Source organism: Thermobia domestica, chromosome 13 (genome assembly GCF_964235325.1).
Source record: "Thermobia domestica chromosome 13, izTheDome1.hap1.1, whole genome shotgun sequence".
Lineage (NCBI taxonomy): Eukaryota > Metazoa > Arthropoda > Insecta > Zygentoma > Lepismatidae > Thermobia > Thermobia domestica.
Genome location: NC_137466.1, coordinates 187911909 through 187929893, shown reverse-complemented (window position 1 = coordinate 187929893; position 17985 = coordinate 187911909). Strand labels below are relative to the sequence as shown.

At 35.3% G+C, this 17985-nt stretch overlaps 1 protein-coding gene across 3 annotated transcripts in view; it reads left to right on the top strand.

Moving 5' to 3' along the window:
* LOC145668863 (chitinase-3-like protein 1) overlaps positions 1 to 17985 on the top strand; it is a 240630-nt gene that overhangs the window by 85540 nt on the left and 137105 nt on the right. For 2 of the 3 annotated variants that reach the window (XM_081737089.1, XM_081737088.1), the window contains one exon: positions 6482 to 9340. The exons of the other annotated variant lie outside the window; for it this stretch is intronic. In XM_081737089.1, the coding sequence (XP_081593215.1) occupies positions 6482 to 7710 (1229 nt within the window). In that variant the 3' untranslated portion in view covers positions 7711 to 9340. Of the gene's footprint in view, positions 1 to 6481; positions 9341 to 17985 lie in introns of those variants that run through there. 3 annotated transcript variants of the gene reach the window in all.

Below are 17985 nucleotides of genomic sequence, written 5' to 3'. Positions count from 1 at the left end.
ATAAAGGACAAAAAGAAGAAAACTTCCACCAACAATGAATAGTACACAAGAACTCCACACTATACTGTTATGTGTACCTCTTGAAGTTGAGCACTTTCTGTACTTATTGGTGGCGTCTTTTACTTTCCTTTTCTGTATATATGCACCTCTAAGGCGCACACAAGTGATTAAAAAGAAAAAAAAAACTGACTCGAGTAAAGCCTCTCTTTACAGTGCATTAGGTAGAAAGTTCATTAAATATGAAAGAAACTGGTTGCATAAAATATTAATAAATTGATCAAGATATTTAGAATATTTAATGTATAGTAAATATTATACGTTATACACGATTAATGTAAAACAATGATTAAAATTAATAATAAAGCATAATTTGGAAAAAAATAAAGCATAATGTGGGTTGCTCTACTTATTATTCTACATTCATGTTTTGTTACTAAATTGTGAACTCCTAATGCAATTAAAGTGTTTTATATTATTATTATTATTATTATTATTATTATTATTATTATTATTATTATTATTATTATTATTATTATTATTATTATTATTATTATTATATAAACGTAGATGATAATCTAGGTGCTGCTACCTCTATATCTCAGATTATCGCTTCACCTGGCGCACGCTCAAATGCATTTAAAGTAACAGAAAGATCCCAGAAAAAAATGTTTTACAAATAAGGGAACTACGTAAGAAACAGAAAAGAATTCTGTTATCTCAGAGACCCTAAACCTTGTTCTTCCGCAAGAGCAGAGGTGCTTCATAGTAAAATAAGTAATATGGTACCAAAGGATCTTCTTCCTTTGCCTTTCGTTGAAGCAATTCGGTTTCTTGAATTTATGAATGAAGTAGAACCAAGTTACCAGTCACCATCCAGGCAAACTGTGACGCCGTATTGAGGCCTTGTTTTCTAAGGAGAAGCGTGGCTGCGGAATCGATTGATTTGACAACAGATAGCTGGGCTTCGCAGGCTACGGAAAGTTATATTGCAATCACAGCCCACTATATGCTTCCATCTAAGTTCAGTAAGTTCAGTCCTTCAAATAATTGAAATAGAAGTGAGGCACACAAGGGTAAACCTAACTCAGCACTTAGCACATGTTGCAGAGTAGTGGAACATTTTAGATAAAATACATACAATTGTCTATGACAATGCTAGTAATATCACAAGTGCGATACGAGAACTTCCGTATGGAAGCATATGTTGTTTTGCTCAGACCCTACAACTCTCTATAAATAAGGGACTTGCAATAGAGAAAATCGAGAAAATGTTAAGTGTTGCTAGTCGGATTGTTTCCCACTTTAAACATAGTACGTTGGCAACGTCAGAACTGGAAAAACAGTAAAGGTTATTAGGATTGGAAGTACATTTCCTTATACAGCAAGTTAAAACTCGGTGGAACAGCATACATGAAATGCTTGAGAGATTGATAGAACAAAGAAGAGCTCTTAATAATGAATTATCAGATAGAAATGTAACAAAGACGTCAGATTGCAAGAAGTTTAACCCTTTAAGGATGTCCAAAATTTTAGACTTTCACTCAAACAGCTACTGCTTCCTTACTATTTATCGTAGGATCATGGTTCATATCTCGTTTTTCTCACGATAGAGCATACTTACCAACGGTACCACGTGTCTGTATCATAAACCTTAACCGGAAAATCGAAAAAAAAACTGATTTTTCTGAAAAAATCACCCCTTCGTAACACTTGCGCCCCTCGGGCCCGTCCCCGGTTTCACGTAGGGATCTAAAAAAATTGATAAATACCCAAAGGTAAGTCTACACACAATCCTTATGCAAGTTTCAATCTGATATCTTGAAAACTAAAGGCGTGAAAAAGTTTTGAAATTTGCCTTAAGAAAAAAAGTCACGTCCCTTCGCACCACTTGGCGCCGCCAAGTTGACCATCCGGTTTCAAAACGCATCTGCGGTGTTCTTTGGTCCATCCTTGACTTGAAAAATAAAAAATATTCCGGCTTAAATACCTGTTATAGAACCTAAATAAGCGGTCAAAGACGCTTAAATACCTGTTATAGAACCTAAATAAGCGGTCAAAGACGATAGTACGCCATGGTATATAAATATACCAGAACTCTTTAAAAGGTTAAACTTCCTACAGACTAGGGATAGCCACATTTTCAGGGAAAACGGAAAACGGAATATAATTCTTCCGGAAACTGGAAAATTAGAAAGGAAAGACGAAAAATTTTTCGGAAAAACGGAAACGGAAAATTTTCCGGAAAATAGGAAACGGAAAATTTTCCGGAAAATCGGAAAACGGAAAATTTTCCGGAAAAACGGAAACGGAAAATTTTCCGGAAAAACAGAAACGGAAAATTTTCCGGAAAAACGAAAAACGGAAAATGTGATTTCCGGAAACCGGAAAACTCTTTTTCCGGAAATGGCCATCCCTACTTAGAACGTGCCACCGCACCTCTCACAAACGAAATGCTTGGCACTGTGTAGTATGTATTGTAAACCTGCTCTCGCTCTTTGCCCACCTATGACATCATCACAAGATCTTTCTTCCTCTGTTACTCGCTAACGACTGAACGTATCGCAATCAAACAAACACCATTCCTTTTAGAATTTTCAACTCTACAAATGGAAATAAATTGTAAAAAATGCATTTCTAAGTCGAACTGCTCCTTTAAGCTTACTTTTAACAACGCATGTCCTGCACACACTATATATAGATATATATATAGATATATCTTTATAGATATATAAAGATATATATAGATATAGATATAGATATAGATATAGATATTGATATAGATATAGATATAGATATAGATATAGATAATAGCTGTGTTGATTCAACACAATGCGGTGATCCAGCGTGACTACCACTTTTTGTCTTAAACCAACACAATACACGGCGTTAATTTCGGTAGTGGGAGAAAAAAAGTTTGCTACAGCGAGACTTGAACATGGATTACTCAGAAGTCTAGCGTCTTACCTACTTGGCTAATTCGGCAGACAGAATGAACACTTGATTTAAACAGTATAGAGATTTTTAAAAAAATGTTGCTGAACACTAAACACTAAATCAGTCACGACTTATACCATAGTTCAATTCTTTTTCATTGGTCAACTAAAAAGCATAATTCCCTGTCCCTTTCACCACCCTTTCCATCGTTTTTTTTTTAATAGCCAAACTATACGAGCCACCGACGCGATGGCCAAAACATTGTCTTTCATTGTGCTTTTTGGTATTGTCTCTGGAGCCTGTCATGACATCGCTATTACTAAAATGGCTATTACATGGCATCGCTATTTTAGCGTTGAATCATAATAGCAAATACGGTCTGTAATTGTAATTGTAATATTACAAGTTCCATTTTGTTTTGCACTTTCCCTGTCAAAACATTCTTATATTTTCGTATCTAATACCGTAAGACGGGGTTACTTTGCACAAGATTTACAAAAAATGAAAAAAATGAAATTTTAAAAGAATAAAGAAAATCTCATTTAACTTACAAACGTAATAGTTCAGAACACTGTATTTTAAACATATAATAGCTATATATATAAGGAAAACATTCGTGCAAGTTAATTAGTGAACATTCAGTATGACCATAGTTATTGAAATATAAACTTTGGTGCAAAGTAACACCATAGGTGGGGTTCCTTTACACAACATACAAAGAAGTATATTCAACATACGAACATAACGTTTCTGTGCAATGTTTTCCATTCAGTATTTATACATTTTACTTTTTACACAAAACTGCATGCAGTCTAGAAATATTGATATTAGCATGATGGTACCAGTATCAGTACTTAGTTTGAATTATCGATTTTTGTAAAGAAAATTATATATTTTCTGGTACCGGCACAGGGACCACATTCTAATAGTTTAGCATATGTCCCACAAAAATATCAACTCAGGAACAGAAAAAAAATTCCCGTGAACTGATTTTCCTTGGTTATTCCTTATGTCCAAGAATATCATTCCAACCTTAATCAGTGGAAGATTTACTGGGTTTGAGACTTTTAGGCTCAAGCCCATCCAAATTGCATAATTTCTGTTTTAAAAAATCTAATGTTAGTCATTCCTATGCGTACTAGTTGCAAGCTACCCCTTCCCCAAAAGTCTAGTGATTTCTAAGAAAACGAAGCCTTTGTGAGTGAAGCCCCCTCAAACTACTATTCTGGATCCGCCACTGTTCATAATTTATTTTCCAACAAGAAACTCATTCTGGCATCTACCTAAATAGGAAATTTACCTAAATTTAGAATGCAGGAGGTTCCAGTAGTAATAATTTCATATCTAAACGGTATTTTGGAGCTGTGCAAAGTAACTTCGAGTAGAGGCTGAAACCGCTTTCTCGCAGTTTTACTTTTTTTTATGACTTTAAACCGTTTCACATTTCAATTAAAGCTATTGCATCAAAGTCCCATTATACACAGTAGTATTCTACAAAACTGACTTAACTTTCACGGAAATTCTTGTTCGTGATATCTTTCAAATTTTATCGGCCTTTACAGCAACTGTTTTCCTTACCTCTACAACAACAAACTCTGCGGGTAATTAGAACTGAAAATGGTATGAGGGGAAAACATGTATTGTAATACAAACTTTCCACTCATATCTATTCCATCTATCACAACAAAACTTGGTACACACATTTCTTATCCTCTATAGTATTTTTCGACATACATTTGGACTGTGTGCTTTTACCTGGGGCCATTCCAGAGGGGTCCAAAGTTGATGGGAGGGATTTCTGTAGGAGATTTTTCCCGACATTCTCTCAATTTTCCCTGTTCAAGTACGTTATGGGCCCTAATACATAGCACCTCTGGAAAACTTGTTTCATGCTTAAGAGAATGAAGTGTAAACCATGAATTTCCAATGAACAATGTTGATGCAATAGCTATTTCACTGCGAATCTTTGATTTTCAGTGGGCCCCAGGGACTTTCCTAATCTTTTTTGTGCATGGGACATGGCACCTAATTTTTTGTGCATGAACATATCTTTGTTATGTTTATCAAATGAACTAGGTTTGATTCGGGTGTCCGGATGAGACGTTCATGTCCGTTCCTTGTCAGATATATTTTCAATATATTATCAGATCTCAAAACCAAAATGGTTTTATCTCAATTGAACTAAGTCTCGATATGTTGGAATAGAACTCTAAATTTCAAAGTTCCCAAATACAGTATTTGAAAACAATTCTACTATCAGACTTCTATCCACATTGGGATGTTTTGGTTGGGGAGCTTTAATAAGATATATAACTAACTCTATGGTCTATGGAACCCGGAGGTTCAATGCCGCGTTCAGAACAGGTCCCCATTGACTTCTGTTCTTGACTAACTGGATTCAGTCTCTACTTTGTATTCCTATTTCTGTGAGATCCATCTTAATATTATCCTACCATCTGCGCCTAGGACTTCCTAATAGACGTTTTTCCCTTGGATTTCCAGTTAAGAACTTTGAAAGCGTTCCTACTTTCTTCCAATCTGGCTACATGACTTGCCCACCTGAGCCTCCTGGACTTGATGATACTAACAATGTTTGGTAAATGGTATAAATTATGCAGTTCTGAAGTCTCTCTAGTCCTCATTTCCGTTCCTCTTGGATCCGAATATTCGTCTCAGGATTCTATTCTCAAATACTTTCAGTCTGTGTTCTTCTCTCAGAGTAAGCGACAATGTTTCGCAACCATACAGCATAAAAAGGTTGTCGAAAGCATTATTTGATATTTTGGCGCTGCTATAATTTGCAGTATTACGATCTTGGTGAATTTCCATGTATATGGTTTCCTCTGCGTTTATTTTTAATAGATATACAACATCAAAATCAATTCTAACATTATTTGGGTTTGCCGCCGAAAGGATAAACTTGCAATTAAAAACATATCTACAGAATCCATGTAACTTCCCATTCTTCCTATAGAATCAACATTGATTGACTCAATATTCTATTTTATATATAAAAAAGAAGTGTGTCTCAAAGTGAAATCTTCCTAGAAATGTTTCCGATGATTGCTCAGAGATTTGCTCTTTTGCCAGCAGGCGTATAGGTTTAATAAATGTGCAGATTAATCGTTACAGAAATAAAAGATTGCCACTGGTTGCTAACCTGTCTGTCGCCAATCTGGTGAGGCCTCCTGTTTCTTTGGCTGTTTAAAAAAAATCTCACGTAATTTTCCATTAGAAGTCTATATATTCGTACATATTTTCCAGAGATACGCAAAAATACGGAAAGACTCACTTTTGTACTTCACCTTACATTGCAGTGACTTTCATTTATTGAGTGGCAATCTAAATTAATTGAATTACATGGTTCGAGAAAATGAAAAAGATGTTCTATCTCTACTTGGTCGGATGATATTCAATCATAAAATGTATTTAGATTTTAGGTTTTCTTTTCCTATCAAAAACTATATGACTATCGTTATTTTATCTTTCTTTTTGTGTCTTTTCAGATCCAAATGACCTGTTATTACCCGTACCTTGTATATTGCAGGTGACGCACGCTTCACCCTGAGGGATATTAACCCAAGACTGTGCACGCATCTCATTTACACATCAGCATATATTGACCCTTTCACAGATACGCTCAAGCCAGCCAACAGTGCAGACCTAAAGGACTACATCACGTTACAGGGCATAAAACAACATCATCCAGACATAACTATTCTTTTGGGGATTGGAGGTTGGTCAGAAGAGGAAGCAAGGACATTTTTATATTTCCTGAACAAAAATAAGACTTTGGATTGGGCAGAAGATTTTGCAATATCAGCAACAAACTTTGTACAAACCAATGGTTTTCAAGGTATCGATTTGAATTGGGAACTACCGTTCGACAGTGATGAAACTAATAATTTATTATTATTAGTGAGTGAACTTGGGAGATCCCTCAAGTCAGCTGGACTGCTATTTTCTGCTGTGGGCTCCGGTAGAAATTTGTTACGCGAAAATTCTCAAATAGTGGAGCCTTGGAAATCACTTTTTGATCAAATTCATTTAATGACATATGACTTCCTTACTCAAACAAGTTCCACTTTAATGGCTGATTTTCAGTCGCCACTGAAATTGAAACGAAGTGACATATACAGAAGATTGACGTGCGAACGAATTTTGAAATCGTGGAGTGCTCGCGGTATAGAACCTCAAAAACTAATTTTGGGAATCCCAACATTTGGAATAACATGGCGCCTACGAGACACTGAAGAATTTCAACCACCAACTGCAGCAAAGTGGCCAGGTCGTTTAAGATCTAAACTAGTGAACAGTAGTGGGTATCTCGCCTACATTGAAATTTGTCATCAGGTTAGAGCCAAAGGGTGGGTTTCAAGAAGTGCAAATAACATGGGATCTTATGCCTATAGTGGACTTGATTGGATTGGGTTTGAGGACCCAGCGTTGGTACGACGAAAATCCAACTACGTGAAAAAGAATGGTTTCGGTGGTGTGGCATTTTCAGACTTATCATTAGACGATTTCAGAGGCGTGTGTGGCTCAGTTAGATTTCCACTTGTACGAAGTGCAAAGAAAGTGCTCGCGAAGAAACGTAAAAAACAAACTAGTCGACCTAATAAACAAAACAAAGATCAAACTCCAGGAAATGCAATACGGAACGAAGAGAAAAATCCTGCTGCTAAAGGACATCAAAAAAGTAAAGTAATGCAGAATAACAATCGAAAATCAAGACGGAAAAAACAAACTGATGAAGAAAACGTTCAAGAAGATTAAATTATGTTATTTTTAATTACCTTGAATACCCGCACCATCATTGGTCTTTTAGCCCCTTAATTTATTTAGGAAACTATTTTTCTTATGTTTAAAATGGACTAGAATTTGAATATCTTGATTTTACTGATTTTGTGTTTAAATTTACTTAAATGTCCCGTGCTACGTGAAAATTAAATTATGTTGCAATTTTAATATTTCGTAATCAAATTTAAGTAACATGGAGTTTATATACGTATAATCAGGACCGGTTCTACCATCTGTGCAACACGTGCATTTGCACGGAGCAGCAAATTTCGAGAGGTGGCAAAATCTGTCATAACTATATTATTTAAAATAAATATTTATTGTTGAAAACAAACTTCATGATAATAGTAGTTAAATTTAATAAGATGACTTTTTATTTGGATACTACTACATTCATAAATCATGTTTAGGTCGCATTAGTTTAAGGTCACTTGGACAGTGCTAAAACACATGGTCAAATAAATCCCAGCATGAATTGCTTGATTGTTGTCAAATACAAGAATTCAATTCTCGAAAAGTAGCGAACATCTGTTCCATTTACGTAGTTAGTTATCATAGTTTCGTTATCATAGTTTCGATATAAAAACTAGTTTTGTGTTTGTCACAAACAAGTTTCTTACCATTGAAGGTGGAAACAAGATTTTAAAAAAAAAAATAACAGATGCAGAAGGAAAATCAAGAAATAAAGATAAAAGAGCTAGTTGCACTGGAATTGCAAACTGATATATTGAGATTCAAGCTCGATACTGAATTCCATAAAAAGTATCATCTTACCTCTACAGGTGTGTTTGTTTTATCTTTCTTTAACATAATAGATTTTTATTTAAAGAAAAAACAGACATAACGAGATATTGTATTTGTAGTGTTTAGGCCTTTGTGTGTGCGAGTGCGTTTTCCCTCCCCTTCGTTCTTCATGATGGGGTAGCATACTTAAACTCGTGGCTTTTTAAGATTTGTTCTTTCTGGAGAAAGGGAGTGGACAGAAAATAATGCAATTGTACGGAGCGGCAACTTGTCTAGAACCGGCCCTGCTTACAATGAAAATTTATTGAAAGATCAAAGGACATTTAACTATAGAATTGAAAAAGAAATAACTTCGTGCCCGTGGGATTACTCGAGGTTCTTCCGTTTCCTCCTACAATATTATTCCACTAATTACATTTTTAAAATCCTGCACTTGTATTAGTCATCCATCTTCTTTAGCGTAAAGGCCATAATCGGATGTAGAAATAAAAATTTCATTTTCATTTCAAGAAAAAAAATCAGTAAAATTATATCATTTTAAAATTCCAATTCATTTTAAAAGAAAAAAACATACAAATTACTCGTAAGGGTATAAAAGCTAAGGATGTCGTAGGTATTCAAAATTATTAATTGACTCTAAAATATTGTACATAATGCTCAATGATGTTTCTTACAGAAAATGGAAAAAGATTGTTTTTTTCTGTGCGTATGTGTATACTTACTTCTGTGTGATATATTTAGTACTTTTTTACTGTATTCATACATCACTATTGGACGCCTTTTTATTTTATAATTCCTTTTTATACGTAAAATTGCATCCATGGAAGTTTATAAACATATAATTTCATAATAAAAACGTTAATATGAATAATGACTTTTTTGTGTGTGTTACTAAAACATGAGCTTTAATAGCTGCATACCATTCAGAAATGAAATCTTTCAGTCTTACGTTCCACAGTTATGCTGTGTAGGCTCAAATAGTCAATAATGATGAGAATGTATGAAATGGTGGAATGAAGAAAGTTGGAGGAAACGGGAGAACCCCGACAAAACCCAAACACATGGTTTGTACACCTCAAAGCACACTTAGAGCCGGCTGGAATCTAACTTCGGACCCCACGCACTAGTGGTGAGGTGAACACTCTATGCGTGCCAGTCGTGAAATGGGGACATGGCCGCTTGCAAGTTGGGACAAGGAAGGAAATCGTTCACTGCTGGATTTCCAAAGGCGGATCAGTTCTTCAACTTACCTGTTAAAACATATTAGATCTGCTTATTGACAACTACGGTATTTAATATACAGCGTGTCCACAAATATACTATCATACTTTAAATTGGTATTATGTAGCTTTGAATAATCGTATTTAAATGAAATTGGTCACATTTGAAAGAAAAACTCAAATATTTTTTACTATACCTCACAGACATTGAATGTGGGCCCCACGAGTGGCGATACAGACATCAAGACGATATTCCCATTCACGCCATACACGCTCCAACATATCTGATGAAATGGACTGGATGGCAGCACTAATACGAACTTACACATCAGGTAGGTTTTGAGGCAATGAGATTGCATAGACACAATCCTTTCCGTAACCCCATGAAAAGAAATCATAGACCGTTAAGTCAGGCGACCAAGGCGGCCACTTGTAGAGCACATTATCATCATTTCCGCCATCTTTAATAACAACACAACACAACAAAAGGAAATACATTTACGTTAGCACATTACGGCATAACAGTACAGAAACATAAAAGCTTCCCAAGTAACCTCCAGCAGAAATAGCAAATGCATGCTAAATATCCAACAATGAAGCCATATCGACTAATCACAAAATAAATGTAAGTGAATTTACTTTTTCTGTGTTTGATCCCATCCATTATTGACATTGTTGTCCATTGTTGACATGTATAAAAAATATTTGATTTTTTTTTTTCAATTGTGGCCAATTTTATTTAAATACGATTATCCAATACCAAATTACAGTATGATAGTATTTTTATAGACACACTGTATTTATATTATGGTACTATCTAGTATATTCACTGTAGATAATTAAGTCATGCAAACGTGCATAAATAATTGTTGTTTTACATTAACTGTTATTTGCACGCATGCATCAAGTAAATTGATGTGTGTGTATTGGGACTGCGCTTCTGTGTTGATCTTCTGCCCCAACTCCCTTAAAAACATATTGTAGCTGTCCCTGGACAGGTACAGTGGGTCAAATAAGTTTCCGTACACCAGAAATTAGTAATTTCAAAATGTTATAATATCTTAAAATAAATAAATAATAAAACGCAATTACATTAGCTGAATTTGTTCGTGTCTACTTGTAATGTGTACACATTATAGTGATGGTACTGATTATATCAATAGCATAACTGACGATTTAAGTTAAGTTGCTGAAAAATGGAGCTCAAAAAAGTTTCCGTACACGGTACAAATATACAAAGAAGGAAGCAAAACACACACCAAACAGCATTTTCAATGGTTACAGATGACAGTAGCGTGCTCTACTAGTGATAAGGTACTACTGCAGTTAAATTTGGGAAATGAAGACCTACAAAGGCAGTAAAACGACTCGTCAAAATGGAAGTGCCCATTCCAATACGTGAGCTAATAGTAAAATTTAGACAAGAAGGTAAATCTCTTAAAAACATAACAGAGACAGTAAATAAATCACACTCTATAGTACAATACATTCTAAATAGGTGTAGTGCAACAAATAGTTGCAAAGTTCGACCGCGCAGTGGTCGTCCAACGAAGCTAAAGAATAATCATAACCGTGTTATTTTAAGAACTATTCGAAATGAACCCAAAACAAGTGCTCCAAAACTAGCTAGTATGCTTGAAACTGACTATGGTGAACAAATGGTTCCTGAAAGAGTTCGCACTATCATCAGAAAAGCGGGCTACAACTGTCGCGTAGCCAGAAATAAACCATATGTTAGTAAAGCAAATGCCAAGAAATGTGTCGAGTTTCCAAAAGCTCATGTGGACAAGCCAATTAGGTTCTGGAACTCTGTTTTATTTAGTGATGAGAGCAAATTCAACATTCATGGATCCGATGTAAGAGATATTGTGTGGAGGAACCCAAATACGTACATGGAACCGAAGCATCTGTGTCCTACTCTCAAGCATGGAGGTAGTGGTATGCTCTTCTTGGAGTGTATGAGTGCAGTTGGAGTAAGACATTTGGATTTTATCGAAGGTACAATGGACCAACATGTTTACCTGAACATTCTAAAAGAGAATCTCCATGACAGTGCAAAGAAACTGAATATGGGAGCCTCTTTTATATTCCAGCAAGATAACGACCTTAACATACTGTACGAAAAGTGAAAGAGTGGTTGTTGTATAATCAGCCGAAACAACTTCATACTCCTCCACAATCACCTGACTGTAATCCTATTGAGCATCTGTGGGATGAATTAGGAATGTGCATTAGGAAACACAATAGTAGAAACAAGGACTAGTTAAAAAATGCATTACTTGAAGAACGGAGGAATATCTCCCCTGTAACTACATCAAAATTGGTCACTGCAATGCAGAAACGAATGCGAGAAGTACTTAAGGCCAAAGGAGGCCAAACTGATCACTAACTGGGGCCGAAATGCAAAGTGGTGCCCTTATTTATGTGCATTTCTTTATGTGTACGGAAACTTTTTTTGACTTGTAATATGGTCAGTATTTCGTGTATATTTGATTTTCTTCTAAATTATAGATACCAAATGTTTCATTTTCTGATGTATATGCTTATTATGGAGTTCCTTATAGAAAACTCATAGAAATTGTCCTTTTCTTTCTGTGCTTTGTAAGATATATTACAATACATATCCGGACAACATCTGTATGGAAACTTTTTTTGACCCACTGTATATAGGGCAAAGTTAATTTAAGACATATACGTGATTGTGCAAAACGAAGGTTATTAGTTTGATAAAGAGCATATAAGAAAATCAGATAATATACTTTCTTAAATAAATCTTGTAAGTTACTCGTTTACCTTTATAAAGAGAGGTAACGTCTGTATTTGATAGACTGCTCATTTTACATTTCAATAAGAAAGAAACTTAATTTCCAAGAAATATTGAGACAATATAGATTTCAAATATAGCATAACATAAAAAGTACAGCTACATTATAAGTATCCAAAGATTACAAAATCTTCTCAATCATGGTTATAAAATTACATGAAGTAAAAAAAAAAAAAAGTACAACTCACAAAAAAAAACTTATTTTCAAACAGTGGATCACTTATTTGATTACGTGTTGTTTGCCACGACTCAATTTTTGTGTTGTGTGCCAAGGTATTGTTCTCTCTGATTTAACTTATAGTATAATTGTGAAGAGTTTACAAAATTGACTTACAAGCTGAGAGTTACCAGATGACTATATTACACTCACATCTATTATTTTTTAAACAGAATACATATAATACAAACAGTCCCAAGTACGTTATTGGGTTAGTGCGCTATTAGCTGTTAACGCCACAGTTAAATTTATTCAAGGTGAGTTCGAGCACTCGAGGTAAACATTTGTGTGCTTATAAACTCTCCAAATACATTTTGAAAATTGATATGACGTACAATTTGAGTGTGTTCGAATGTGTAGCCAACATTGAATCTAGGTATATCATCAAGATCCCCCATAAGTGGGAGATAAGTGAGGAGTGGGGGTCCCCAATCTCGATAAATACGGACCCGAACCTTCGGGTGGGGACGTGATAATTTTTTTCCTATTAATATTTCATAACTTTCCTAGAGATTAAATTAAACAAAATTAGATTTAAATATATGGATTTAGCAATCTTTTAAACACCTTTGGTGAGAGGAAGGAAATTTGGTCTATTGGTAATACAAAAATTTAATGATTTTTGTATTGTTACTTGGCTACTTTCAAGCCCACAAAGATCATTACAAATATTATTAAAATATACGGGTGGGCAATCCCTTCATGGCCTTTCTGAAACAAGATGAAGTGTACACGAATTGTTGTTTTGAGTTAAGCGTTCTGTTCAACAACAGACAATGTAAGACCTGGTTCTACAGTTTAACATGGAATCCGAAGCACATGAGTTTCCGCCGGCAATCGAGCCGCCTAGGAGTATGAACTAAATGTGATGTGGTATTATATTTATTACCTTATTTCATGCTTTTGGGCGCATAAATTCTACTCTATAGTATGTTATCTGTATCGAAAGTCCTGCTACGGGATATTAGAAACGAGTTACAAATAGCAGAAAGACTATATGATACAAAATTTGAGCTTCGTAAGTTAGCTTATAGGCAGTAAGTCTAATGAAACCTCTCTCGTCCCAAAGGGGAGAACATTTGCCACTTACTCTAAGGAATCAAAAATAGAGGTGCCTGGCAACCCTTCCTTTTACTCCAGCTGTGTATAAATCTTCACGATAAGGAGATCTGATAAGATCGGAATGCTAATACTGTGGCAAAATCGCGGCAAACAACACGAAAATCAAGTCGTGGCAAACAACACGCCACCACTCATTTATCTTTTAACACTGGAACAAAAATTATGGCATCAAGCGGGTTTTCAGACCACTTCCAACTGTATACATTGTCCGCTGTCATCTTTTTGGAATTCGTTGCTCAGATTCTATGAGTTTCATACATTTTCCAGGAGTATAGATAATTAATGATGCTCGGGTAAGGAGTTTTAGCCTAGAAGCACCAAGCGTTTTTTCTTTTTCTGCTCACTATCTGCAGTAGCTTTATTTAAATAATAATTGGTGAGTAATATAAATGGTAGGGGAGAAAAGAATAATTTTAGATATTATTAAGAAGAGGAAGAGAAACTGGTTGGGACATTGGATAAGAAGGAACTTTATCATAAGATACGTTTTAGAGGGTATGGTGGCAGGAAAGAGATGGAAGGGGCGAAGGAGACTACAATTAATGGACGATATCAAAACAAAAATCGTACGTGAAGACGAAGAGGTTAGTGGAAGACTGTGAGCATGGAAGTTTTTCAGTTGCAGCAAGTGACCTGCCAATAATGGCAGAATATCTAAGATGATGATTTGTAAGTGAAACGAAAAAAGACAAAAGGAAGAAATTCAGAAAAGAAATGATTAAAAAAGATTAAAGTACACTAGAGTCGCGTTTAAACGAATTTCATAGGACTGATGATGCTTCAGTTATACGAAAATTCGGTTAAGGTGGATCACTAGGTGTTCCCAGTGGCATGCTAAACGTTGCTTGAATAGTGTGGCGTTGCCAGATAGTATCGAGTGTTTACTGATGCTAGATAATAAAGAGAGTAATCATGGAATTCTGCTTAGATACTTACTGGAGAAATTAGTTTTCGACCCTTACCGCAATTCCGCCTCTCGAACTGTAACGCTAGAATTCAGGAACTTTCTTATTGCGACTACTACAGTAAAGGTACAAATTTGGCAACAACGCATTATGGCGTTCTGCGCAAGTTTCGTCTCAAAATCTATTTCCTTAAATGTAAATGAATATTTAAATAAAAATATTAAACATAACACGAAAAACGGTGAAACAATATATCTATTTCGTGAAAAGATCGTTACTTTAAAATACTTTACACATACAAATAAACATTTCATACATCGGAGCACTTCTAGATCTAACAGCAAGTGACATCTTGTGTGCTTATTGTAAAACGAATCGAATATTTTCTTTTATTTATTTATTTATTACATTTTTCGATATCAGGAGACAACCAAATGAATCAGTGTCTTGTGCTGTAGCTGAAACATTACTCTATCTTATAGTACAATATTTATAATATGTAACGTTTCATCAGTAGTTAAGGCAATGAGCTACAATATGTATTGACTTCCGGGTGGTGATCCACCTTAAACCGAAACAAAGGTATTTTTATATACTGTATTTTCAGCGTGAAAAGACGTTGTTGGGAACATGCCTTAAAAATTGAACATTAAAAAGGCTATAATATATTTTTAAAAAATTGCAGGGAGATGGAGTTTCACCGGCTTAGACCTAAAACCACCAAGAGTATTTTTTTTTTACCTCATAATATTAAGTAATATGAAAATAAATAATACTCGCTGAACCTGCGCTATTTACACTGCGCACAGTTCTAATATGAGCGTGAATCTCCTTCCCACTTCTCACTATATCTGTGCAAGTCACTTTACGGGACATAAGTAAAGGACAGGATGACTCTCAAAGGGGGTGAATTGCTATAGACAAACACATAAATGTAGTATTTTAATATTGAGAATGCTGGGATGAGTTTGTGGCAAACTTGGATAAGTAATATAGATTATATCACATGATTTTATATATATAATTCCATATCCGAGTATGCCTCATTGTGGGTTCACAAGCCTTCGAAGTTGCCAGCTTGCAGTAGGCTTTGTCATTCAGATTAAGCTGGATCGCTAGTCACCTTTAGGGTGAAACTTTCTCACTAGATGGCAGAGCTCATTGCGATACATGCGATGTTGCCACATGAGTTACGGATAGAAAAGTGTTTAGACACGGCCGCATTTTATACATGATTTACAACAAAGAGAAATGAGAGCTTTTATTTCCATTTTACTCAATACTGCCTGCTTTAAAATATGAATTAATTATATTCTTTGATCAAAAGTGATTTTTTACTTATGAAACGTTATGTGGATCTCTCAAACTAGATGTCTTTACAGTGCAGATTAAGAATGCCTATACTAATACAAAATCATTACATAAATTTCATCTTTTGGACAAAACAAACTCTCAGTACGCTCAAAAATGGTGTTTTATACGCCTAGTTGTAATCCTTGGTGTAAAACTTATCTCTACTTTAGAAATTTAATATATCATGGCTAAAATCCCCTTGTTTTTTGGTCAAAGAGCAACTCAATTTGCATTTAGGGGGAAATCATATCATTTCTATGGCAATAGTTTCTTAGAAAACGGCAGTTAAACATTATACATTTATTTATTAGATGCCTCTACGGTGCAGATTAAGGATACGTGTACAAATACAAAATCATTACCTAGGTAGATAGGACAAAACATATTCTTAATAGGTTCAAAAATGTTATTTTACAGGCGAAGTTGCAATCCTTGGAGCAGCTTTACTTTAGGGGCTTAAGTATCATGGCTAACATTCCAGCGTTTTTGGGGCAAAATTCGACTCAAACTGCATTTAGGGATAACGAAAACTACTTGCATGGTAAAATTTTCTTTGCAAATTACAAAGATATACGTTTATCTATAACTAGATGTCTCAAAGGTGCAAATTAAGAATAAGTATCCAAATACAAAACCATTAAATCCGATCATTTCAACAAAACAGACTGTTCCTTCAAGCGTGGTATTTTGTCAGTTGTATTCCCGTGCAGGTATTTTGTAAGTTGTGTTCCCCAGTGCATATATTTTGTAAGTTGAATGTCTTAGAACTTTACTTTAGATGGCATAATCATCAGGCCCGTATCCAGGGGGGTCTAGGCGGGCCGGGCCCCCCTAAAATTTTCATCGTAGGCTTGCAAATGAACTATAATATTGTTGGATCGAATCCCCTCTAACTTCAGCCGAGCCCCCCCTACAATTTTGGAGTGGCTACCGGGATGATATTCATTATGGCTAAAATTCCTGCGTTTTCTGGCCAAACGTGGCTACGTTAAATGAAAACTATCACCAACTTTTACTAGGTTCCTTATTTACATACAGATTTGTTCCACAATCCAGGTGGAATAAGGAAACTGAGATAGGGCTTTATGCAGAGTCGTTTTGACGTATGATTAGCGTCATACTAAAGGCCGGGACTACTGCAGGAAACATATATTAGTCGAACTCTTTAGTAATCACGCGTAAGAATGACTCTGCATGAATTCTCGCAGCGAGTAAAACTACGCGATTAGCACGGGTGTTAGAGTGCCGAAGGCGCTATTTGAACTTTTCTAGTTTAATATTCCACGATTATAGTCTGATTCTAAAAGAAGCAGTGGTGATGATTATCGAAATGGTGGACTGAAGGAAGTGGGGAAAAAATTCGAGAAAATCCACGCACACTATGGGTCCTACAGAAAGTCTTCCTGGCTAAAAGTAGGATCGAACCAGCGATCTCGTGCGCCAGAGGTGTTCTACCTACCAAGCTATTTACAGCTAATTTTATTAAAATCTACTAGTATATTTAACCTACTTCATTTCTCCATGTGTTTTGCACGTATTTGCTTTCGAACCTTGATTGATGTACTTCATATATAACACGATCTTCAACAATAATAAGCTCAAGTATGAATTCTGTGATTCTTGTTTATAGTGGCATATATTCAAAACAATTTCACGCTATATTTTAGTACTAGTTCATACTTGATACTATGCACACCTGAAGATAATAACAGTTCCGAATAAGAACACTTTTATCCAGAAACACCCGCAGGATTTTCCCAAGGCCGTGGAAGGGGCAAAAGCCCGACATACATTGATGCGCATAACGCATGATGCAAAACAGTTATTATTCAGGCATATTGTATATCTTTGTGGACTACATTAAAT